The 24,370-nt window shown below is 38.9% G+C and overlaps 2 protein-coding genes across 3 annotated transcripts; one reads left to right on the top strand and one right to left on the bottom strand.

The window, feature by feature from the left end:
• Positions 1-631: 631 nt before the first annotated feature.
• On the bottom strand, positions 632-12,128 carry LOC120103919 (zinc finger protein CONSTANS-LIKE 13-like). Of its 2 annotated transcripts, none has more exons than XM_039132864.1 (4): positions 11,473-12,128; positions 10,337-10,549; positions 1,231-1,511; positions 632-1,110 (listed from the first exon to the last, which is right to left on the bottom strand). In XM_039132864.1, exons 1-4 carry the CDS (start codon positions 12,046-12,048, stop codon positions 978-980), a joined length of 1,203 nt encoding a protein of 400 aa, XP_038988792.1. In that variant the 5' UTR covers positions 12,049-12,128; the 3' UTR covers positions 632-977. The 2 variants fall into 2 exon arrangements, with proteins under 2 accessions (XP_038988792.1, XP_038988794.1); XM_039132866.1 differs by having other exon boundaries at positions 1,231-1,505; positions 11,473-12,122.
• An 8,421-nt stretch (positions 12,129-20,549) lies between these two features.
• On the top strand, positions 20,550-22,498 carry LOC103714420. Its single transcript, XM_008801662.3, has 2 exons — positions 20,550-21,168; positions 21,250-22,498. Exons 1-2 carry the CDS (start codon positions 20,813-20,815, stop codon positions 21,902-21,904), a joined length of 1,011 nt encoding a protein of 336 aa, XP_008799884.2. The 5' UTR covers positions 20,550-20,812; the 3' UTR covers positions 21,905-22,498.
• Positions 22,499-24,370: the final 1,872 nt, after the last annotated feature.

Here is a 24,370-nt window from a genome sequence, read left to right as displayed (position 1 = left end):
TAATATATTATTCATATTTTTCTTTAATATGTTATATTAGAATTTTGATATGTAGAGTTAAAATTAATATATAAATATATAATATTATGCAATATAATAATTTATCATAATATAACATATTCATACCCATATACATACATATATATATATATATATATATATATATTATTTTTTATTACATGCAAGATATAGTGTAAATATAGTAGATATTATAATAATATTTTTATCATTAACTACAAATATAATATATTGAAATATTCTAATATGTTGTAATGTTATGCATAATATGTTATATTATAATTGTGTAATTCATTACCATATTATATGATAATATTTGTACAATATAATTGCTAGTATAAAATAAAAATGAGCGGCATGATCTAAAATGTGCATCAGGTAATGGTATACAAGGTCGGTATAAGGCTATTCCAAATTAGACATAGAATAGCTATGCAAATAATGGTTTGATCGGGCATAGCCTATTCTAGATCCAATGCTCATTCCACACAAGGCCAACGAGTACCTCCTCTCTATTGATATAGTATTATGATACTATAATAATTAATATTTAAAACTATATCAGTATTTATGTAGTAATATTATATTATTATGTAATGTAGTCTTGTTATCATTTCAGTAAAGCACAATACTATTTTATATAACAAAAAGGTAAGTGGAATTACATTACATGAAAGTTTGGATAATCTCACTTCTAGGAACAACGTTATTCTCCACCAGGAAAAAAAAATGTTGTTCTTCTAATTACAGCAACCAGCTCTTAGCTATAAGCATCATTCTACATTTTAATATATAACATATTTAACACATCTTAGCCACATGACGGATCATAGTGCCTGCATGAGACAATCAACCACCATCACAATAGTGCCTATAAGCTAGTTCACATTGTAACTCTTGCAAGATGACTGGGTTGGGAGTTGACTATAGAACCAGCGAGAGTTGTGCTAGTGTACAGATTAATCTCCTAGCTTCGGTGTTTGATCTGTTTCCAATTGTGTGACTTGATTTGCCTTAGCAAACCGCCCTTTGATCCTCATCCTTGTATCGGCCCGAATCTTCCGTGATTCATACCGTATAAGTTTATCATATCTGTTTGGTTGACAAAATGAACATTAACTAGGTTTGACATATCAATTGTATCGGAAAGCATCATGCAAGGCCAAAAAATGACTGCTTCAAAAAAAATTACATGATTAGAAATCCACTTACCTCCTCGTCTCTCTCTTCTTCTTGTACCGTGAGATAACAGAGTCACGGTTGACAAAAGCAAGCTCATTGCCACTTTTGAGTGGTAATGATGGTATGTTTTGTCTAATGACAGTATGCCCTGTGTCACTGTCAGCAACACTGGCTTTATTTGCATTTGCTTGATTGTCTGTAGTCTCATCAACAGATAACAAGTTTACCATAGAGGAGTCTCCTATATCTTGCTCAACAGGAAATACTGCTGCCAATTTATCAGTTGTCCACTGAGGTGCATTATCCTGGAACCGAAAAAAACGACTTATATCTTCTTAATATGAATGTCCTAAATTTACAACACTCTAGAGTGCAGTGACAGCTAAAAACGACTTATATCTTCTTAATATGAATGTCCTAAATTTACAACACTCTAGAGTGCAGTGACAGCTAGATTGTCAAATTTGCTTGATCAAAGCTACAATGGATACACTTAAATTAATTTTTTTTAGTAAAATAAACTTGGTATTGTAGGAGCATGGACTATAACTAGCACAACCGAAAGCCTCTTGGGCTTAACATGGATGCAATAAGTAAGCACTTTCAAGAATTAAAGAACTTAGAGCAAGCTTCAACAAATAATTCATGTTGCTAACAGATCAACAAAATGAAAAATAAAAATGGTGATGGGGAGAAACAAACTAGAGAAGCAAATCAGGTAATCTTATATTTCTAAAATAAATTAATTAATAATGGCACAACTTCAGAAGCTAATAGTCAATACAGCTTTACTGATCAATTCCTGCAAGGTCTTGTGGATTAGTCTAGGGTCAACATTGTAATATACACATTCAAATTCCGTGGTACGGGGCCATCTTGGTTTCTCTATGGAACAGAATGTGCCGCTATCCTACCCTATCACAACACATGGGACGAGGGATGTCTCAGGTTGTGCTTAACAGGATTCTGAGAATGGTAGGACGGTCCTAACCTAACACTTGAGATGGTGCCTCGTCCTATCATCTCGCGGAATGTCCTACCAAGACTAGAATTATTGAATATACATAGTAATAGTCAAACATTTCATTAATCAATTCTTACAAAATCCATATAAACTGATGCACAAAAATGATCTCTTCTGGCCAGGACACAACAGCTCCTCAACAACCTTACCATCACCATAATTATTCCTTTTAGTTGTGCTTCAGATCTAACTTTGAAAAGTTTGGAAGTTAGGAAACACATGTATTGTGTAAGCATCAAAAATTTGAAAGTACAAAGAACGAGAATTCAAGATATGAGGTTTGATAATATATCACATAGCGAGGCGACTATTTTCTATCATGTGTCATAGATCGGAAGCAGAAGATTCACAATGCTTTCTCTTGACCTCCAAGAGCTATTGTTTTTCAGTGTTTTGCAAGGCACTAGGTGTAATTTTGGGAAGATCCACAATAATAAGAGCTTGGTTTGATGTGTACGAGTATAAAAAAGAACGATAAAGGTTGTATTAGGACTTAGGACTAGGGAAAGAGGAAGGGAAAGAAGAAAGAAGACCAAGAAAGGGAGCTAGGTTGTGATCAAAGGCTGTTTCACCTAGACACTTGGCATGGTGCCAAGTGTCATGAGTGTCCTCAAGTGTCAACATGGCAGCCTCCATATATATATGTGCGTGTTTATGTATATTAAATACATACATATACACATGTTTGTATATTTTGATGCTTATTTAAATAAAGAGACTTAAAATTATAGATAGATATATTACATTTCCATTTAAATATAATGACATTTTGCTTAAAGTGCTCATACAATATTGATAACTTTATATCAAAAACATAAGAACACTTTGTTTGAACTTTGAAGTATCCAGGAAACTTGAGGACACTTCATTTAAAGTATCCAGCATTTAAACTTAAAAATCTCCTGCATGACACTTCAAAAAAAAGTGTCAGATGCTTTTTACTCATATCAGTAAGACACTTCAAAGTGGAGTATCCAACCATGTCGTGTCATGTCGTGCCATGTGTTTAAGTGTCCAAAAGTGTCGATACTCCCAAACAGCTTAAAAATGGAGTGTCCAAAAAACATAGTCAAAGGAAAGAGCCTGGAATCTGGACAATTAAGATGAGAGGAGAGCAGCCTGCTCTTGTATCAATTTCATAACGTGGCCTTTTTTCTAAGGGCATCTCAAGCATGTTGAAAATCTTCTTCGATGGGTTCGTATCAAGCAATCTTAATGGATATTATTCTTGTGTCACTGTGTAGCAATTTTCTATCAACTTTTCTCTGTCAACATGTCAGGCAATATGAAGGCCTTGTAAATCACACTAAAGAGAGTCTCCTTAGAGGGGAATAGGATCTATAACTAAGGAATCAAGGATTGCAAAGAGAATTTATGTTGTAGTATGTTCTTTTTCATTATAAAAGCAAGAAATATAACTATATTTACAATACTTTATTGCTATAATCATGTCTTGTCCCTTACCAAAAAAAAAAAAAAAAACCATGTCTTGTCCCAACTATTCATTCGCTTTTTATGTCTTTGTGCATGACTTCTGATCTTTGTACACCAAATATTCCTATTAAAGATAATCCCCAATATTACACCAGCTTTTCCAAATTCTTTTTCTGGGTAAAATGGTGGGATAACTACCTAAGGTTTCACTGGGAAAATGAAATGAGAATAAAAACATGCTTTTCCAAATTCTATCCACATAAGCTTAGCTTTTCTCTTCCTCTTAGACCCTTCAAAATATATTTCAGTAGCTTCTCTTAGATCTCCAATGAACTGCTCATTCCATCTCAAGCAATTACCATCATTTTATTCTCAACTAGTGCAGCTCCTACACCTCTTCTAACATACTTGTTTCTCACTCAAACCTTCTTTATTCTATACTACCTGTGTGACCATGATACATCAAGGACCATCTCTTGAAGAAAACCTCAGATTTTGGTTAGACTGGTTACAGTGATCAACCTGATCAGTCTGATAGTATGAAAAAAAGTTTGCATCATTAGAATGGTAAAGATTTGATGGGTTGTTCGAACTTGCCCACCCATGACAAAGCTAATCAATCACTAAGAAAGGGTTTGGTCATATAAATAAGCTGGATCTCCATGCTAGCTTTCATTGGATTCAAGCCAAGCTGAAGATTATTGAAGCGTTTGCTTTATCAAAATTGATCTTCAATTAAAATGTCTTAAAAATCAGTACGTGTAAAGTTAAAACGAACCAAGTTATGAGACCAAGGACGTTATTAGAAATATATAGCACTAATGCATATCCATTATGAAATCTTAACTTATTAGATCCTATTATCCATTATGAATGCTAATTTTCTTGGATCTCACTAGTTTGAGAGAAAATGATTTTACAAGAAAGTTGAGAATATAGATCATACAAGAAAGTTAAGGGAAGTTAAAGCAACAAAGAGTGGTTTAGCTTCATAGAATGTTCTCTTGTATGGCCTTCTTTCTTCAAAATGTCTTTGGTGGCACCCTTTCACAGGATATCATCATTTACTTAGGTGGCACCCTTTCAATATTCTCTTAGGTATTCCCAGAAGTGAGAAAGCATTGTAATCCTTATTAAGGTTATCAAGACAGCTAGGTTGTCGTTAGGAGGTAAAATTTGAGTATCTAGTTGGCATCAAGGTAGGCTAGGAGGAGACCTAGTGCCCAAGAAGGGAGAAAAAAAGGAAAAAGGAAAAGATGGAGTGTATCTGAATGCAATAACCTACATGACCTAATGGAGAATTTTCATGACATGCAGACTGTATCTAAATCAACCTCATGTATAACACATCAAAGCATTAGTTGTATCGCATGGTCCCACCTATATGCATTTACTCTAGAATGGTCAATATGAAGGTAAAGGGTTAGGGAAGCCTATTATATGTATATATTTCTACAAAATTGTCATGACTTCAATTGCATTATTTGGCATAAACAGTGAAGCCTCTACAATCCTACAGATTCAAAAAGGTGAAAGATCTTGCTAAAAGAATGAAGAAAGTCAACCTGCATATTGGAGATGAGATAATGTTTGCATTGTTGGAGAGTCACCAACTGCTGACAAGTCCACACTATCAACCCATATCATCTTTTCGTTCAATCCAAGGAATCACCAATACCAGAAAAAGCTTCACCAAGCCTACTTTCTCACACATTGAGGAAAGTTCCTAGAATTTCCCTTCTTGATATAGCAAAAGGATGGCATGAGCAAATATAAGCTTTCCGTAAAGAAGATTGAGGTCCAACTCCTTGAGAGATTTTATATTTGCTTCCATTCAAATATCTTTGGGCTCATCCAATAGATGTTAATGAACTTTTTCTTTGGAGTGATGTAGAATCTTTGTCTATCTCTAGTGGCAGGCCTGTTAAGCCAACCCAAAAGGATCCCTCTAGATTGCAAGGTTTTAAAAAGCAGCTGTATCAAGCATTTTGCAATATGTGGGTGCGTATGTAGTGCTTATGCATTTTGCAACTTATAATATCTAAACTAAATAGATTTCATTCATTTGAATAAAACTAAATTAAATCAGATATAGATAAATTAAAACTTTGTAAAAAATAAGAAATTTAAGCATACACTTCTACACTAATTTCAGAACTGATTTAATGTAGCATGATATGTCAACTTAAAAGGATAACAATATTTTACTAATAACCATGTTAATATTTCAGGTAAACTAATTTTGAAAAGTCACTCAAAAGTCAATCTTCTTCAAGGTGTCAATCATCATTCATTGCCATCACAAACTTTACTGAAAATGAACTAGGACTCTAGGAGGTTATTGAATTGGATGGCTTCCTATATATGAGCAGTAAAAGAACCATCTTTTAGGCTTTATTTGTAGTGTAAGTCATAGCCACAAAGTGAAGACTTGAAGCAAGGAGATGAGGGTCCCTTAACTGTTTCCCTTGAAGGCAGCCAAACCAAGGAGGACAAGCAATTGCAAGAGGCCAAGACGGAGGCCAAGATGGAGCCCAACCTCGCCAAGTGCCCACTTGATGACTTTGGAGGTCAGCCATTTTTCCCTACCACCATGTCAGGCCAAACCTCATGTCAGGCCTGGCGAGGTTAAGTTGTTTCCCTTAGCACGGGGTGCAGCACACGCTGGCCCTGCGTGCCCAGCCACAGGCCGCGTGCAGGGGCTTGGCACGGCCACGCCCCGTGCCATGGGCGCTCGACCCACTCGGGCACCGCAGGACACCGTGCGGCGCACGCGGCCTTGGTGCCTCAGGCCTAGGCCGGCGCGCGTGTGCACATGGAGCAGGCACGTAGCAAGCAGCCCCACGCACATGGCTTATGGCTGCGCGTGGGGCACGCCCATCCTTGCGCGTCCCAGTCAGGCCCCGCGAGCGCCCAGGGCCTTCGGCACAGTGCCCGAACTAAGCCAACCGACCGAGCGCAAGAGACAGTGGGCGGCCCCTGGCCTGCCCATGCCCACGCGCGGATCGCCAGACCACGCGCGTCAAAAGACCTGGCCAGCATGCCATGCCACAACCAACCGCTACAACCAACTGCAGTGCCACCACCGCAAAGGCCACAGCCAACTGCAGTGCCACGGCCTAACCGCAGGGCCACAGTCAACTGCAGCACCATGGCCACAACCAACCGCAAAGGCCACAACCAACCGCAAAGGCTACAACCAACCGCAGAGCCACAGCCACAACCAAACCAAAGGAATCGCCCAGCGGCTGCTGCAGCGCCACAGCCAGCAAACTGCAAGAAACCACCAGAAACTGCTGGCCAAACCACCCTGCAATCGGGCAGCAACCATGCCCTCTCATCAGCCAACACCAATGCAAGTTTACAGCGGTTGCCGTCAAGTTTATTCAACCAAGAAGGAGTTAGAACCGCAAGGACACATGGCTATCCTTCATGTATTGTAAAGGCCTATATAAAGGCCTAAGTGAGGAGTGTTTGGGAGTTTTTGGGAAAATCATTGTTTAGCCACCATAGTGTGTGTTCGGCAGCAAGGCTTGGGTAGGCTTAGTGCCCAATTTCGGTCCTTAGGGACTTGGTCTAAGGTTGGATAAATCAACCCTCCTTAGATTAGGCTAAGGTTGGGACATATCTCCCTTCTTAGAGTTATTGTAATTCCTTTCTTCTATTTCGAATCAAAGCAGCCACTTGTTGCCTCAATCATTCATTTGAGTAGTCTACTATTGGCCAATATTGCTAAAAGTTCCGAAGAGAGAATCAACCTCCATTTTTAACCAAGTCAAACTTGGAGTTAGAAGAAGACAAGAGTGTCGAATTTCCACATCAGCCCGGCATTACCTACTATCGGTCAAGGCGGCACAACATCACAAGGCCAATGCCAAGGAGCAAAAGGGAGCTAATTGGTGTGGGAGGCGAGTGACTGACGTGACGTCCCCACCACAAGGTTCGCTGTACCGGTATCGGACCCCGTTCCGGTGCAACACTAGTATAGTATCAGTACGGTACGATATGGATTTTTTTTGCGTACCGAGGATCGGTATGCCATCCGTACCGGTACTGGTACCAAACTGGTACAGTACGGTATGCCCGATACCATCTGGTATGGTACGGTACGACATACCATGACTTGAAAAATACTTTTCAAAATTCAGATCTTTCCAATTATTGGAGTTCCATCCTTTGTACAATATCTGTCTAAATTTTTAATAAAGTACCATATGCTAATGATTTAATGTAAGTAATTCTCCTTTCTTTTATCCCTAGCAGATGAATATCTAATGCAGTTGACGTACAAAAAGCATGATACAACAAGTTTGTTTGACTATACTGTCATGATCATGCAACCTAGCATATCATGGAATTACTCGAGATAAGTGTCATCAACTGATCATGGCCTCAGGTATGTAATAGCAAAGTGGCTGTTATGATAATTTATCCACTCTCTCCCTAGATGCAAAAGGAGAAAATAATATGAAATCCTTTCTCTGCATCCCAACTCTTTTAGCCTTGTATGTTCTAAACACTTCTCTTGCTAAATGTAATTTAGGGTTCCATGTCAAGTGCCTCGTCATTTCTTGAAGCATCTGTCCAGCTTAATTTTAACATGGATAACACCACAAGTTTGACCATTATTCTCAAATGGATCATGTAGTGGATCCACATATTGCACATTTCCTTTTAATACCATAGAAATGTTGTATAAAAGTCAAAATCACAAAAAGAAGTTTCAAATCCTACATGAATGCCTCTTCCATGATATTAAAGCTCCATTAATTTGATTTTATTAGATCCTCAGTATATGCCAAACACTCACAATCACAAGCCATTTTTAATACATGAAGAATAAAAGCTCATCCTACATTCTGATATCCATGATTTTATTTTTCTATCTTTATTTCTCAATAGTAGTAGCCAATGTTTTAAATAGCTGTGAGAAGTAAACAGTAGGCTGAGGGGCTGTCTAGCAACTAGGCAGGGGATCAGAGGTTAAGGAAGCCCTAAAATAATATATTTAAAAATAATAAATGTAAAGAGCAATCTAAAAAATAATTTTATTTCATAAAATGAAACATTATATAACAAATAACATATAGTAAGTCAACGGAAAGCACCAAATTGACAACATTAAATACTAATCCGTAAATCAATGTGATCCACAACAATCATATCATGCAAAACATTATGACAGGCATGTAGGCAGCCTAGGCTGCCATCTTTTAGAAAATTGCTAACATAGGAAGTTGCATTTTAAATGTTACCTTTCCAAAATGCTATGAAGCCTAGGTTATAGATGTACCATGTGATGTTTCCTTACCAAATCAACAAATGGTTGAAGATTTTTTTTTTTATTTTGATAATGGAGTTCATTAAGAATGAAAAAAAATGCAAAATATTAAGATAGGTAATACATACATGAACTGTAATTGTTTTTGATACAAATGGACAATGATTTTTCAAAATAAGCATGAAAAAATAATTTTTAAAGCATCCTTTTAGCCAATATAAAGATAAATGAAAAACAACAATTTTTCAACAAGCCACCACCTAATGCTATGATTGCCGGTTGTGCCAAAGTCTTAAAAAAAAAGAAGAAGAGCACTTATTTGCATCTTATAGAAAAGTAAGCAGAAAATAAGAAAAATGAACCTACATATAGATAAATGAAAAAATAACAATTTTCAACAAGCTGCCACCTAATGCCATTATTGCTGGTTGTGCTGAAGTCTTAAAAGAAGGAAGAGGAGCACTTGTTTACACCTTATAGAAAAGTAAGCAGAAAAGAAGAAAAACAATTGATGACCTAGTTAATATACTAACTTGCTAGGTAATGATGAATTTTACTTGAGCCTAGTCACATAAAAGATCTTGGCAAAAGGAATGCAGTAAAGTCCAATGAATCTATGGGTTGACATGAGCCAGCCCAGCCCATCTATATCACTACCATTCATCCGAGTGCAACTCCCCTTGGTCCTTCTTAACTTCATTGACTCCTTTTGCCTCCAATTTTGTTCTCTAAAACTAACAATCAACTTTATCATGTACTCTTTAAGCAGCATGTGCATCTCATGTGCATAAGAGCCCTAATTTTCAACAATAATTGGGCAAGGTGAGAATTTTAGATTATTTAAGAATAACTGGAAAATTAAACAAGTTGAATTACATGAAGATCTTGAATTGCTTAAGACCTCTTGTAGGTCTGTGACAATATGAATTAGTGAAGGCTAAGATCTTGTCTGACTACGATAAATTCAAAAGATTGACTTATTACACTACCATTTCATGCCAAACAACATCAAAATATAGCTCTTATTGAATAACTATTTGAGGGCATCTTTCCTTTTTTTTTCCACAATCAAAAGAAACTCAGGAAGATCATGATTAGAAAATCACATAAATTAGCCCATTGTGCAAGTTATTCATTTGGTTTCTACCAAGAACCAAGAGACAAGAGATGGCAGAACACAGTTCTTTAATACTCTTCTATGGAAGTAATAAGCTTAGGCATCACATACTCAAGGAAGATTATTTAAGGAGGGAGGCCAAATTCTAAATAAATGTAAATGGCACAAATCAGAAGAAGTAAATTCCCATAGTGGCCACAGTAACCACCAGGTGAAAGAAAATAGATACTAGGAGCCTCAGAATTCTTCAAATGAGCAGAAACAAGAAAGTAGATCAAACCTCGCAAGCAGGTACAGCTATGCATGTTCCATCATGAGCAACATCAGAATGCAAATTGCCCAGTTGAAAATTTTGCTGTGGTACCAGGGTCTGGAATTTCATAACTTGTTCAAGCTCGTCATGATCATTTATCATGCGGTTTTCAGACTTAATAAGTTCATGAAGCTGTCGGACTATCTCTTCCTTATGTTTTCCACAAGTTGAATTTCGGTGCTGATGCCAAAGAAAAAAGGCCTTCAGAGAATTAAATTGCAGCTAAACACAAGCTAATAACAACCCACAGGTTTCTCTTTCGAAAAAGAATCATAGGAAAAGCAATTTCAAACCAAATGTTAAGATTAGTGATAGAACTAAACCCACTATCCCGTATGAGAGGCAAAACAACAATCCTTGCAATCAGGAACAATACTGAGCTAATGAACAAAATAGACAGCACATGGAACAAAACTAGAGAAAATTTGAAACTTAAACTAGCAGAAAACATGCTGAACAGAGCATTGCATAGATTATCAGAAACCACATCTCGGAAAGTAATTGAGGTCGAAAGGAAAAGACCATACTGCCCAAAAAGTGTAAATATAATGGGATTGTGAACATGCTATGCTAAGCTATGCTATATGCGTTAATGGCTAGAGTTAATGTTAATGGGAACGAAGATAAAGTAACTCATATCAATGCCTTCATACAAAGTATAGAAAAGCAAAGTTAGACACAAAATCACCTAATAGATCCCTTCTCAAAGGCACATACCAATCTATCAATTTGACTAAAGTGCAGGCATGAAAACAAAACAAATTGCCATACCAATTCCCACAAATTGAAAGTAGACCAACATCTGGGAATGATCCAATCAAAACAAACATACAAAATCGTTAACATCTGAAACATCTTTTTGATATATTCTTTCTTGATTCTAGTCTCTATCTTTGTTATGCCAACATTATTTGATTCTTCTGGAGAGAAAAACAAAAACAAAAAAAAACAAAACCCCTCTAATAACTCACACCCAATTCATGTTTGTGATTATTTACCCTTGTTAACCATCCCCGTAACAAATTCAGCAACTAAAAGATACAGAAGTCAAAAACAATAAAACTAGATTCATAACAGGAACAAAGCAATTTCATTCCCAATACCTTGGGTAAAGGCGGAATCCCTGTAGCTTGGAAGCCATGGCAAGAAGTAGTCGGCACGATAAGATCGTCGAGACTGAACACCGGCGGCATCTCCCACATCCATCCGTCATCCACCAACCACCCGCCGCCTCCATCATCCCCCGTGCCCTCCACCACCGACTTCACATCCTCGCCGACGCCAAGAACCGCAACAAGCTCCGCCGCCGTCGGGCACCCGGAGAAGCTCTCGACCGGGCGGCGGTCCTGGTGGACGACTCCGCCGCCCCGGTGGGCATCGAAATCGCAGTTGGAGCAGAGGAGGCTGCGGTGGGAGGGGCAGAAGATGGAGGCGGCGGCGGCGCGGCAGGTGTCGCAGAGGAGGGAGCGGGGGTGGCGCGAGCAGACGGAGTTGGCTGCGTGGACCTGGCGGTCGCAGCGGAGGCAGAGCCTCGCCGCGTCCGCCCGGCAGTAGACCAGGGCCTTCGCCTCGCCGCAGAAGTCGCAGCTGTCCTCCTTCCTCTTCTCCTCCTCTTCTCCTTCTCTTCCTTCGTCTCGTTCTACTTTGTCCACGGCTTTGGCGGCTTCCACTTGGCCCATTTCTTGGGAGGACGGGGGAAGGGGAGTGGGATGGGCGGTGGGGAAGAAGCGAAGTAAATAAGGGGAGGAGACCGGATAGGGAGGACGGAACGGAGAAATTATCCCATACACGGCGTGCGCCAACGTGGCCATACATCACGCCAATCACCTCGTCTCCAGCTCCTGGCGAGCCACGTGGCGCACGTGGTGTAGGTACAATTTCTCGGACGGAAAGAGACGCTGGGGGAGAGAGAACGAGAGGATTTGAACCTGGACGGGGGCAGAAGGGCCGTTGGACGACTTCTTCCTTCTTCTTCTTCTTCTTCTTCTCCTTCTCCTTCTTTTTGATAAAACGGCCGCTCACGTTAACCTGACGTGAGTGCAACCAACTAAGATAGTTGTATACTTTTCGAATCAAATGGGAGTGGTTGGGAGTGATCACATGTACCTCATATTTTTAAACGGTAAGAAATCTTTTAGAGGCAGAAATCCAGAATCTTCTGGCTCAAGGAAAGAGACACAAAATTTTTTCATCTGTCTGCTGTACTTCAAAGAAGGAACAGGATCATGGGCCTATACAATGATTCAAGGGAGCAGGTGGAAGAAGTCGATGCCATTCGAGCTCCGCTTATTAACCCTTTTAAACAGAGAGGGAGTTGCAATTAGATGGACAAGATTTATGGATTCCACTTGATGGTGATGTAAATATATATCATTTTAAAAGAACTCAAATAAACCATAAGTAATTAATTTCACTGAAATAACCAGTTCCGATGCGTACTTCTTCGATATCGTTTTCTTTCGATCCACAATAAAATAAATAGTACCCGTAATCGGTCCGAGACATGTAGTCACTGTCTTTGAAAGAGATTCGCCTCCTTACGTACACTCGATTCTGGCAATCCCTCCCCAAGATACAACAGATCGTTGAATTTGTAGACGTGCACAGTACTACAAATTCTCTTGAACTCGGCAGGATATTTTCTGTATGCTCATACATGATAGTTTTGTGGGAGATGACAAAAGGATAGAGAAAAAAAAAAGAAAACATGGCTTTCTTTTTTTTTCCTGCTTGAAACCGTAAAGAAAAACCAAAAAATATCACCGTTAGAAAGATAAGAATCAGAGCACCTGTCTCTCTCCCTCTCGGTTACTTTTTGGGCTCCAACGTCTCTCTATTCAAGATGGTTTTGAAACCGCCGTCTGTTGATTTCTTCAATGGGCAGAGCAATCAAGTTGACAGCTGCTGAGTTCTTCAACGGAAAAGACTTTAAGGATTAGGCAATAAAGATTTGTAACGGTTGTTCTCAAATTTCAAAAAAAAAACTCTTACATTCCCCACCATTTTTGAAATTTTGGAAAATTTTAAGATAATTTTGAAAATGACAAAAATTTTGAAAATTCAAAGTACGAGCAATCAGTATATTTAGCTTTCGATGAAAGGTGTCTTCCGGACTTGAACCTTCATCTAGTTGGTATTTCGCCATCCACACCAGTCCGAAGTGAACAAAGTTTTAAATTTGGACTTTATGTATAGATTTTGAGAATACCGAACAACTAAGAGTTGACCCTGCATGCAAGTTCCATCGGGGTAGTGCATTACGGCCGTGCGCAGGTATCTTGTTTTGTGAGTGTTTTTTAGAGAACAAGCCTTAATTCTCTATTTAACTGCAGCCCCACAGTCACACTCACATCAGTGATATCTCCAAGGATATACTACAACTCTATACCCTGCTATAATAGCCTTGATATCATTAAGGCATTACACCATCCTCCTATCTAGTACAGTTGAGCACCTGCTCCATAGAGATGGGTAGTGAACCGAGTTCACTTTAAATTTGGTGCTTCTACCAGCCACTCAGTCAGCTTGTTTGTCCCATTAAACCTACATCTTGGGATCTCCAGTCAGATAGGTTGGGTTGCCACTGATGGTGACTCAAAAATAGGCTTTAAATCCATCCCCTTCGAAGCATATTGAACTTGTCCTCTCAACAAGCCCTTGGTCAGATGATCTGCCAAGTTCTCCACTGATTTAATATAACTTAAAGTTATAATTCCAATAGAGGTGAGCTTTCTTAAAATTTTATGTCGAAGCTCAATGTGCTTAGACGACTTCGAGTTGTGATTTTTATTTTTCACTTTTGCTATAGTCGCCTGATTATCACAGTTAATTAGAATAGCAGAAATAGGCCTATCTATCATGAAAATATCTGATAACAGACCCTTAAGCCAATCTGTTTCTCTACCAGCTAACTCTAAGGCTACCATCTCAGCCTCCATGGTGGATCTAGTAATCAAGGTTTGCTTGAAAGATTTCCAAACGACTGCACCACCACTTAGTATAAAAACAAATCCACTAGTAGCCTTTGTGTCTTCGAAATCAGAAATCCAGTTAGCATCACTATACCTTTCTAGTACAATGGAAAAACTAGAATAGTATATCCCGTAGTTAATAGTACCCTTCAAATATTTAAGAAGTCTTTCTATTGCATCCCAATGTGTTTTATCGAGGTTACTGGTATATCTACTCAGTCTTCCTACAGCATAAGAGATATCTGGTCTTGTACAGTTAGATAAATACATAAGACTTCCAATTAATTAAGAATACTTTAATTGGAAAATACTGTCCCCACCATTTTTCTTTAATTTTATGCTAGGATCATATGGGGTGCTAACTGGCTTGCAATTTTTGTACTCAAATTTTTTTAATACCTTTTCAACATAGTGAGATTGATTCAGAATAATCTCATTTTGTGTCCTTATAATTCTAATTCATAAGATTACTTTAGCTAACTCTAGATCTTTCATCTCAAAATTGTCACTTAAGTATTTTTTTACTTCTAAAATTGTGATATGTTCACTAACAAAAATTAAAATATCATCTACGTATAAACATAGGATAATAATAAATCTATCAAATATTTTTCAATATACAACATTTATTAAAGTCACAAATGTTAAAGCCATATAATAAAATGACTTGGTCAAACTTTTCATGCTATTGTCTAGGAGATTGTTTTAATCCATATAAGAATTTGACTAGCTTATACACTTTATTCTCTTGACCAAGAACTACAAAACCTTCTGGCTGCTTCATATAAATTTCTTTATCTAACTCGCCATTAAGAAAGTAGTTTTCACATCCATCTGATGGATTTCAAGTTTATATAATGCTGCCAATGCTATAAGCACTCGAATTGTAGTTATCCTAGTGACTGGAGAATAAGTGTCAAAATAATCCATTCCTTCTCTTTGTTTAAAACCTTTAGCAATTAATCTAGCTTTGTATTTCCCAATGGATCCATCAGAATTTTGTTTCCTTTTAAAGACCCATTTGCATCCTAGTAGTCTAGACCCTAGAGGTAAGTCGGTTAACACCCATGTATTGTGTGAAAGGATTGATTCCATCTCATTTTTAATGGCTTCCTCCCATAGAGGTGCATCACTAAATTTCATCGCTTCAGTATATGTTAAAGGTTCATCTTCAACAAGGAATGTGTAAAAGTTATCTTCTAGGTTTTTCTTTATCCTAGGTCTCTGGCTCTGTCTAAGTTCGACTTGGGGTTCTGTTTCAGTGTTATCATTTTGTAATTTAGAGGATTCTTCTATTTCTAACTTTCTCTTTTCTTTCATAGAAAACACATTCTCAAAAAATACTGCATCATCCGATTTTTTAATAGTGTTTGGTGTAATGTCAGGTACATCTGATCGTACTACTAAGAATCGGTATGCGTTACTATTTTCCGCGTACCCTATAAAAACTGCATCAAAAGTCTTAGGAGATAATTTAGTCATTTTGCTAGAGTGAATTTTAACTTTTGCAAGACAACCTCAAACTTTGAAATATTTTAGACTAGATTTTCTACCCCACCATAACTCATGTGGTATTTTCTGGTTATCTTTAAATGGTATACGGTTAAGTATTTTACATGCTAAAATTAGAGCTTCACCCCACAAATTGTTAGGAAGACCAGAACTAGAAAGTTTGAGTTAATCATGTCAATAAAAGTTCTATTTTTTCTTTCAGCAACTCCATTTGACTGAGGAGAAGAAGGGGCAGTAGTCTTATGCATAATCCCATATTCTTCACAAAATTTTCTAAATTCTGTTGAACTATATTCTCCTCCTCTGTCTGACCTAAGTCTTTTATCATTTTCTGGGTTTGATTTTCAACCTCTGATTTATAAATTTTAAATTTTTCTAAGGCTTCATCCTTAGTTTTTATTAAATATACATAGCAATATTTTGATATATCATCTATAAAAGTAATAAAGTATCTTTTTCCTCCTCTTGTCAAAATATCGCTCATCTCGCAAATATCACTATGTATTAAATCAAGTAGGTTAGAACTTCTACTTGTTAATTTAAATGGTTTTCTAGGTTGTTTAGCTTGAACACAAATTTCACATTTTTTGTTCTTCTCTAAATTATATTTAAGAATTAAATCTAAACTCATCATTCTTTTGAGGGTATTGTTATTCACGTGTCCAAGTCTACCATGCCACATCTCTAAAGAGTCGATATGCATAACAAGTGGAGAAAAGACATTTTTCTTCATATTGTTGCATAGTAATATACTCAATTTGAATAACCCATCAGCAACATAACCCCTCCCTACAAATGTCTCACCTTTGGTAATTACAACCTTATTTGATTCAAATATTAATTTAAAGCCTAACTGATTCAAAAGAAAACCACTAACAAGATTCTTGCAAATATTTGGCACATGTTGCACGTTATGGAGAGTAAGAATTTTTTTAGATGTGAACTTCAATTTTACTTCTCCTTCTCCAATCACTTGTGCAACACTAGAGTCTGGAGTTGCCCATAGTCACAGTTCTCCCTTTAACCTCCTGGTAGAAAGAAAAAGAGAAAATATCGGAACAAATATGGACAGTAGCTCCTGTATCAATCCACTATTTGGTTAGATTGTGGGCCAGATTTAACTCAAATTTTAAGATTACTAACCTGTCCTCAGTTCCAGTAGAGCGAGAACTGATTATCATGTTTGCCTGAGGAGTCACTTTGTCACCTTGTCCCTTAACCTTGTCCTTTCTATGTCTACATTGTTTGGCATAGTGTTCTGGTTCTCCACAAACATAACATGTTCTCTTGCTCTATTTCTTTTAAATCTTTGGTTTTGGCTTCTCAAAGTGTTTCTTGGATTTATTCCTCGAGAAGTTAGTTTTCTTTGTTTCTACTAAGTTTGCCTTTGCACTAACTTCTGAGTCATTACCCAAGTCCTGTTTATGGTTATTCCTCTATTTGAAGAGACACTAGTACTTGATCCAAAGAGAGAGTGTCTCTTATGCTTCAAAGAGACCTTAAAATTCATCCAGAAAAATGAGAGCTTTTCTATGAGGACTGCCGCCTGAATTCTCTCATTAATAGGGATACGCATTGCTATAATCTTTGCCACTATATTCTGGACTTCATGTGCTTGATCAATTACTGATTTGTGATTTATTATTTTGTAAGAAAAATATTCTCTTATGATAAACTTTTCTTCTGATTCGGTTTCTTTACTATACTTCGACTCAAGTTCATCCCACAGCATCTTAGTTGTACCTTTAGCTCTAGAGTAGATGTCGTATAAGTTATCATTTAGTGCATTAAGTATCAAACTTTTACACAAACAATCATCTCTATCAATTTTGTATTTAGCAGCTGATTTGTTGGGTTCATGATCCATTGGGTCCTTAGTTGAAGGATTGTTTGAAACCACATAATATAGATCTAATGTGTCTAACTAAGACTCTATCTTTATTTGCCATCTAACAAAATTCTTTTCGTCGAATGACTCAGGTTTCAAGATATTGTTTAATGAGTTCTTAAATTTATCCATCTTTGTGTTTCGGAAAACGAATATCTCTTTCAAAATTGATGTAAATATAGATCGCCTCAAAAGAACTCAAATAAACCACAAGTAATTTAATTTCACTGAAATAACCAGTTCCGATGCGTATCTCTTCGACGTCGTTTTCTTTCGATCCATAATAAAATAAATAGAACCTGTAATCGATCCGAGGCGTGTAGTCACTGTTTTTGAAAGAGATTCGCCTCCTTACGTGCACTGGATTCTGGCGATTCCTCCCCAAAATACAACGGACGGTTGAATTTGTAGACGTGCACAGTACTACAAATTCTTTTGAACTCGTCAGGATATTTTTTGTATGCTCGTATACGATAGTTTTGTGGGAGATGATGAAAGAATGGAAGAAAGAAAGAAAACAGGGCTTGAAAGGCCTTTCTTTTATTATTTTTTTTCTGCTTGAAACTGTAAAGAAAAACCAAAAAAATATCACCGCTAGGAAGATAAGAATCAGAGCACCTGTCTCTCTCCCTCTCGGTTACTTTTTGGAAGATGGTTTTGAAACCGCCGTCCGTTGATTTCTTCAATTGGTAGAGAAATCAAGTTGATAGCCGCTGAGTTCTTCAACGGGAAAGACTTTAAGGACCAGGCAATAAAGATTTGTAACGGTTGTTCTCAAATTTCATATAAACTTCTTACAGATGGGAATATTGTTACTTCCTTCCAAAATGAAATGCTTATAGGTGCTGTTACTGAGGATGAAATAGAGGAAGCAATTATAAGCATGAATCCTGATGAAGCTCCTAGTTCAGATGGGTTTTCAACCCTTTTTCTTCGAGGAGTTCTGGGAAATTATTAAAAGTGAGGTGATCCATGCCATCAAATTCTTTTTTAGGACTGACTCAGTGCCAAACTCCTGGAAACAAACATACATCACTCTAATTCCAAAAAAAAGTTAATCCAATGCAAGTTATGGACTTTTGCCCGATTAGCTTATGCAACACTGTCCACAAAATTACGGTAAAAATATTAGCCAATAGGATGCAAAGTATTATGTCTCGCATGATTTCTTTGTCCCAGAGAGTGTTCATGTAAGGTCAGAATATCGCTTCTGTATACTTATACAAGACCAAGAAACCTAAAAAATACAGACCTACAAGGACATCCAGTTGAACATGAAAAGCTTCTGTGTGTACTCCTAAGAGTAGAGAGGGGCCGAGTAAACCTTCAATCTATAATAGGCAACATGCTTTAATCCTTAAGCTTACTGCCCAACTGATTCTTCAGCTGAAGTCCTTGTGGGCCGATGCTGTGCATGCAATTTATAAATTTAAGTGTTCTTGGCTTGGCTATGAAAGACCTAAAGGGTGCTCAGCCATTTGGGGAATGTTATGCAAATATAGTCTTCAGGCTCAATTTCATTTCTTGTGGGACATTGGCATCTTCGACTCCTATAAGCCACTGGCCTAGGTTTATTGGCATAAATGTTGACCTCTTGGATTCTATTGTGGCTGATTTGCTTACTGCTGAAAAACAGTGGGATATCCCCATTCTAGCTACTTTGTTTAGTGCTGATATGATGGATCTCATCAGCCAAATTTCCCCTGCGCAAGGTAGATATTCTAATCAGTTGGGGTGGATTCCCTCTAGACTCAAATATGTGCCTCTCAAAGATGTTTCATCTTTGCTGCATAATTATATGCAACCAATATGTAATTTGGATCATGGTACACCCGTCCTGACCCGAACCAAGCAGTATAGGGCATACTGTACCGTACTAATTTGATATCGGTATCTAGTACGGATGGTGTACCGATATTCGGTGCGTCAAAAAAAATTTGCATTGTATCATACCGAGACTGTACTAGTATGGCACCGGTACAGGATCCGGTACTGAGATGGCGAATCTTGATCTAAATTGTACTTGTGTTTGGAAATTAGAGGTTCCTATAAGAACTAGAGTTTTCTGGTGGAAGCTTGTTTATCTGAAACTTTCATGCAAATCTTTGTCACATCAGAGAGGTCTGATCTCCTCGGAGCCGCAAATTTGTGATATTTGTTCCCAAATACAGGATTGCCAGCATATTGTTATCTCTTGCCCCTTTGCTTTTTTATGCTGGCAGCAACTTTAGTGAAATGTGGATTGAGGTCTCTCAACCCACCTCTTTGCCGGCTTTACTGGATCTTTTATCCACTATTTAGGTAAAGAGGGAGAAGCAGGCTATACTGGCTTACATGGTTTAGCAGCTGTGGATTGCTCAAAATGAACGAATTTTTCAATCACTTAAGCCAACATCAGTGAAGGTGGTAAGAAACACTTCTATCTTCAATGCTAATATTATGAAATCAAGAGCTCCTTTCACTCTGTTAAGGGCCGGGCAGTCTTTTAATTTTCATTATCTTTTGAATTGTTTTTTCTAAAATAAATGTTTCATATAATTCTGATGCGGCCACATCTAAAAATGCCAAAAAACAGTAAATCACTGAGCGCTCTAGACAACTCTCTTTTTCTAACCCATAGAGCTCTCTTGGAGTGACTGGCCACATACGAGGCTACCCAATCTGTGGCCCATGCCGCCGGTGCCCTTTTGGATCTAGCCGGTCACCTAGCCGAAGCATCTCTTGGTTCATCATCAAACCAAGGATCCCAATCGTTGATGTATAAAATAAAATAAAATAAAATAAATAAATGACCATGTGTACAAGTGCGAGATATCAGCCGGTGGAAGTAAAACTGAGTATCGGTAGTTGTTTCGAACCTTTTGCCGGAGATCAGGACCAAGGTGGGCGTCCAACGGGATGTCCATGTACTTCCGCACCGAAGCCCATCTGTCGGTGTTGGTGTCGCCGCACGTACTGGTGCGCCCACGGTAGCGGGCCCGCCGTCGAACACCTCGGCGGCCGAACACCACCACCACCATAACCTGCGTCCTTAGATCTCTAATCCTCTCCACCTCTGCCCACCCTCCTCCCATGGCTTCTCCGACCTCCAATGGCGTCAGCGTCCCCGTCCTCCTCCTCTTTGTGTCCTGCACCACTGCCCTCCTCCTCTTCCTCCTCCTTCCCTCCCTCTCCCCCTCCTTCTCCTCCTCCTGCCCCACAACCACCATCTCCACCATCGCCGCCGGAGGCGGCGGCGCTACCCCCTCTATCTCCAACCCCAGATCCCGGGAACGGATCTCCCCGACACCGGAGGACATCGCCTGGCTCAAATCTCAGCTCAGCCTCAACTCTATCCAAGAACCCCCCTCCTCCCCCGCCGCCTGGCACTCCCTTCGCAAGGGCATCAACCCCCGGACCCGCGCCGAGCAGCTCGAAGACCTCCGCCGGTAAGTCATCATGCCGTCTCTCCCTTCCCCTCGCTCTCTTTGGTGCAAATCCTCCTACGAAACCTTTTTTTTCGGTTACAGATTCAAAGGCATCTCCCACTACGTGGGCGACGATGCCGGCAACCACACCGCCCTCCCCTGCCCCGGCGAGCTCCTGGTGGAGGAGCACCACAGCAACTACGGCGAGCCGTGGGCCGGCGGCCACGACATCTTCGAGTTCCTCGCCGATGCCGTCGCCCTTGCCCCCTCCGACCTTGTCCTGGAGATCGGCTGCGGCACTCTCCGCGTCGGTCTCCACTTCATCCGCTACCTCGACCCCGCCCGTTTCCACTGCCTCGAGCGCGACGAGCTCTCCCTCATGGCCGCTCTCCGCTACGAGCTCCCCTCCCAGGGCCTCCTCCACAAGCGGCCGCATATCCTTCGCGGGGACGACATGGAGTTCACCCGCTTCGGCGATGGCATTTCCTACGATCTCATCTATGCCAGTGCTGTGTTCCTCCACATGCCTGACTCTCTCGTCTGGGTCGGGTTGGAGAGGCTGGTGGACAGGCTAAAGCCCCAGAAAGGTCGGATCTTTGTCTCCCACAACATCAAGTTCTGCTCGAGACTAGGCGGTGATGAGTGTACAAGACGGCTGAAGAAGCTGGGATTGGAGTATGTTGGGAAGCACACCCATGATAGCTTGCTGTTTAACCACTATGAGATTTGGTTTGAGTTCAGAAGGCCCAAAGCTTAGAGTTTTTTTGTTTTTCGAGTAGTTGTTCGCTGTTCTAATGAGAATTTTAAAGAGGAGCTGGAGACGGCAATGATATTTAATGGCACTATCAGTATCTGAGCTTTGCCATGGAAGGTTGTCTGCTTTGGCTACACAATGCGGCAGGGCAATTGAATTCATTTGGAGGTATCCCTTGAGGAGTCTGATGGGAAAAAAGGCGAAGGATTGAATGTTTCTCTGTTATGCCAGATTATCTCGGTGAGGCAGTTGCAATCTTTGGTTTACTTCTTGTTCTATTCAATAGTTCATCTAGTTGCACAAATATCTGCAATAGACCCTTATTACAAGTTAGCAGTAGATTCAACCAGGTTTGAAAAGCTGTACTTTTTCCATTGGTAGATGAAAAAGTCTTGTAGTTAGTGCAATTCCATTTCTTATTCTGCAAGACAAACAGTTTGTTTTTTGGGTGCTTTTGTCTTTCGCTTATATATATTTGCATGTGCCAAGACTATGTCTATGCCTCCTTCAATTGATCTGTGCCAGTGATTGGCATGATTGATATGGTGTATGTATCCCTGCAATGCATTCTTATTACAGCATGTTCAAGTTCCTCAATCCGTGATTTTAAAATGGTTATGGATTTAATGTGGTTGCTAATGTGATGCAATTTTTTCCCTCCGAATATGTATAAGCAAGGTAAGGGTTTGTCTTCCCAATCTATTCTATATTCCAGCTCTCTTTTGAACTTCTAGTGCTGTCTTTCAAGATCCAACTTCCAAGAGACCTGAATACTCAATCCAGGTCTTTTTGGAGCAAAACTCAGTTCCATGGTCTCCCTGTTTTGCCACATTACAACAAATATAGCATTTAGTCTATTATTCTTATTGCAATGAATATCTGGGTAAGGCAAACAGTGTATCAAGGTCTCGCAATACCTAACCTTAAATTGGTAAAGTTTCTATGCGAAGCAATTTGAAAGTTTGTGGACATACACCTAATATCTCAGCACTCTTACCCTTGTTATCTATCCTTTCTCTAAATTCTAGCAGTCTCTGTGGCTTTCCTGATGCTCACTTTATCCAATACATTGAAAAGACAAAATTTTATTCTGAAGCTGCACTTGTTTGAGAACCCTTCTTACCCGACAAAATAAAAATCATCCAAGGAAAACACACAAATTGTGCCTCGTCACGTACTTCTATTTTCTTCTTGTCACCTGAAACCACAAGGCTTCCTTGCTGTAACTTACTGTTCGAAGTTTTTCTGTCTAAGGGAGTCATAACTCAGCCTGCCTTAAGTGATTGCAAATCTTTTTCTCTTCTTCTAATTGAATTTGATTACTCTGATTGTGTTGCACCATCTTTAGAAGAACACTTCTTCCTCCAAGCAAGACCATATTTTCTTTCGAACCATCGAACTATTCCTTACATTCATTAACCACAGGGCAGGTACTCTTACATTATGGGTCTCTATTGAGCAATAAAATGGTTTCCAATTTCCAATCTTGTTCTAGAACGAGAATCTGCCTTACACACTGACATTTCTTGTTGGCAACTTGATTCAGTTTGAATTGAAAATCAACTAGTTATGTTAAAAAAGGGAATTTGAGAGAACAAAGAGAATAATCTTGTCATTGAGCTTCCGTTATAACCATAAAATAGAAGGTATCTGGGTAACTCTGCTTGCAGTATTTCTTAGTGACAATCTAACTGCTTGGCTGGAGACATCATTCATTTCAAATTGGAAATAAACTAATTATGATAAAATTGGGAAGTGATAAGAGGAAGAAGAGAATAATTTTGGTGTTGGGCTGACACCTGTAGTCATTATTGCTTATGTTTTTGTTATTTCTGATGTTGAGAGTTTGTTGAGGGAGAGTCGCTGATAGCTGGCATAGCAATAGTTGATGGTTGGACACTATATTGCAAAGAATACACAATGTAGAAAAGGTAGCATCTCATCTTTTGTCTGGATGTCTTATATGGAAGCTACATTAACTAGTTGGGGGGCAGGGAAGGGAGCTTATCAGTAAGGGGTTGCAACAAGTATTTTCTTAGAGATAAAGTGTCACACATCATAAATGGGTCTTGTTGCCAGCTTGTCATTATATTAATAATTTCCCCTTCTTCATTTAAATGTCGTTCCTACATCATTTTATAGTCTGTCTTTCAAATTCTTTAAATTCAATGAATTCACTAGCCCTGTTTATATTTTGAAAGATGTTCTAGTTAGAAACTTATAATTAAACTATATAGCCATTGCTAGGCCTAGAAATGACATCAATGGCATATAATGAAGAACATAAAGTTAAATAAGCTTATCTTTTTTTTTTTCAATTCTCAACATATCTTGGAGGCTTAGTATGTAGGAAATAATACATAAAGTAGGGGAAAGGCTAGTAAGAATGTAGTAATATAAAAAGGAGAAAAAATGCTTATCAATCGAGGCATGCCCTAAGGTGGTCTTAGAGAAAGATTCGCCCCACTG

This window comes from Phoenix dactylifera, chromosome 13 (genome assembly GCF_009389715.1).
Source record: "Phoenix dactylifera cultivar Barhee BC4 chromosome 13, palm_55x_up_171113_PBpolish2nd_filt_p, whole genome shotgun sequence".
Taxonomy (NCBI): Eukaryota; Viridiplantae; Streptophyta; class Magnoliopsida; order Arecales; family Arecaceae; genus Phoenix; species Phoenix dactylifera.
The sequence above is the reverse complement of the archived record's forward strand: the minus strand, read 5'-3'. Positions and strand labels throughout refer to the sequence as shown.

What these genes read in the sequence shown, in the direction of transcription:
- LOC120103919 (XM_039132864.1), bottom strand. Translation starts at nt 12,048, where the DNA reads ATGGGCCAAGTGGAAGCCGCCAAAGCCGTGGACAAAGTAGAACGAGAC. An exon ending in TAGCTGTACCTGCTTGCGAG is followed by an intron (nt 1,512 to 10,336) that starts GTTTGATCTACT and finishes CGTTTTTTTCGG; the next exon opens with TTCCAGGATAATGCACCTCA. An exon ending in AAGAAGAGAGAGACGAGGAG is followed by an intron (nt 1,111 to 1,230) that starts GTAAGTGGATTT and finishes TCAACCAAACAG; the next exon opens with ATATGATAAACTTATACGGT.
- LOC103714420 (XM_008801662.3), top strand. Translation starts at nt 20,813, where the DNA reads ATGGCTTCTCCGACCTCCAATGGCGTCAGCGTCCCCGTCCTCCTCCTC. An exon ending in CAGCTCGAAGACCTCCGCCG is followed by an intron (nt 21,169 to 21,249) that starts GTAAGTCATCAT and finishes TTTCGGTTACAG; the next exon opens with ATTCAAAGGCATCTCCCACT.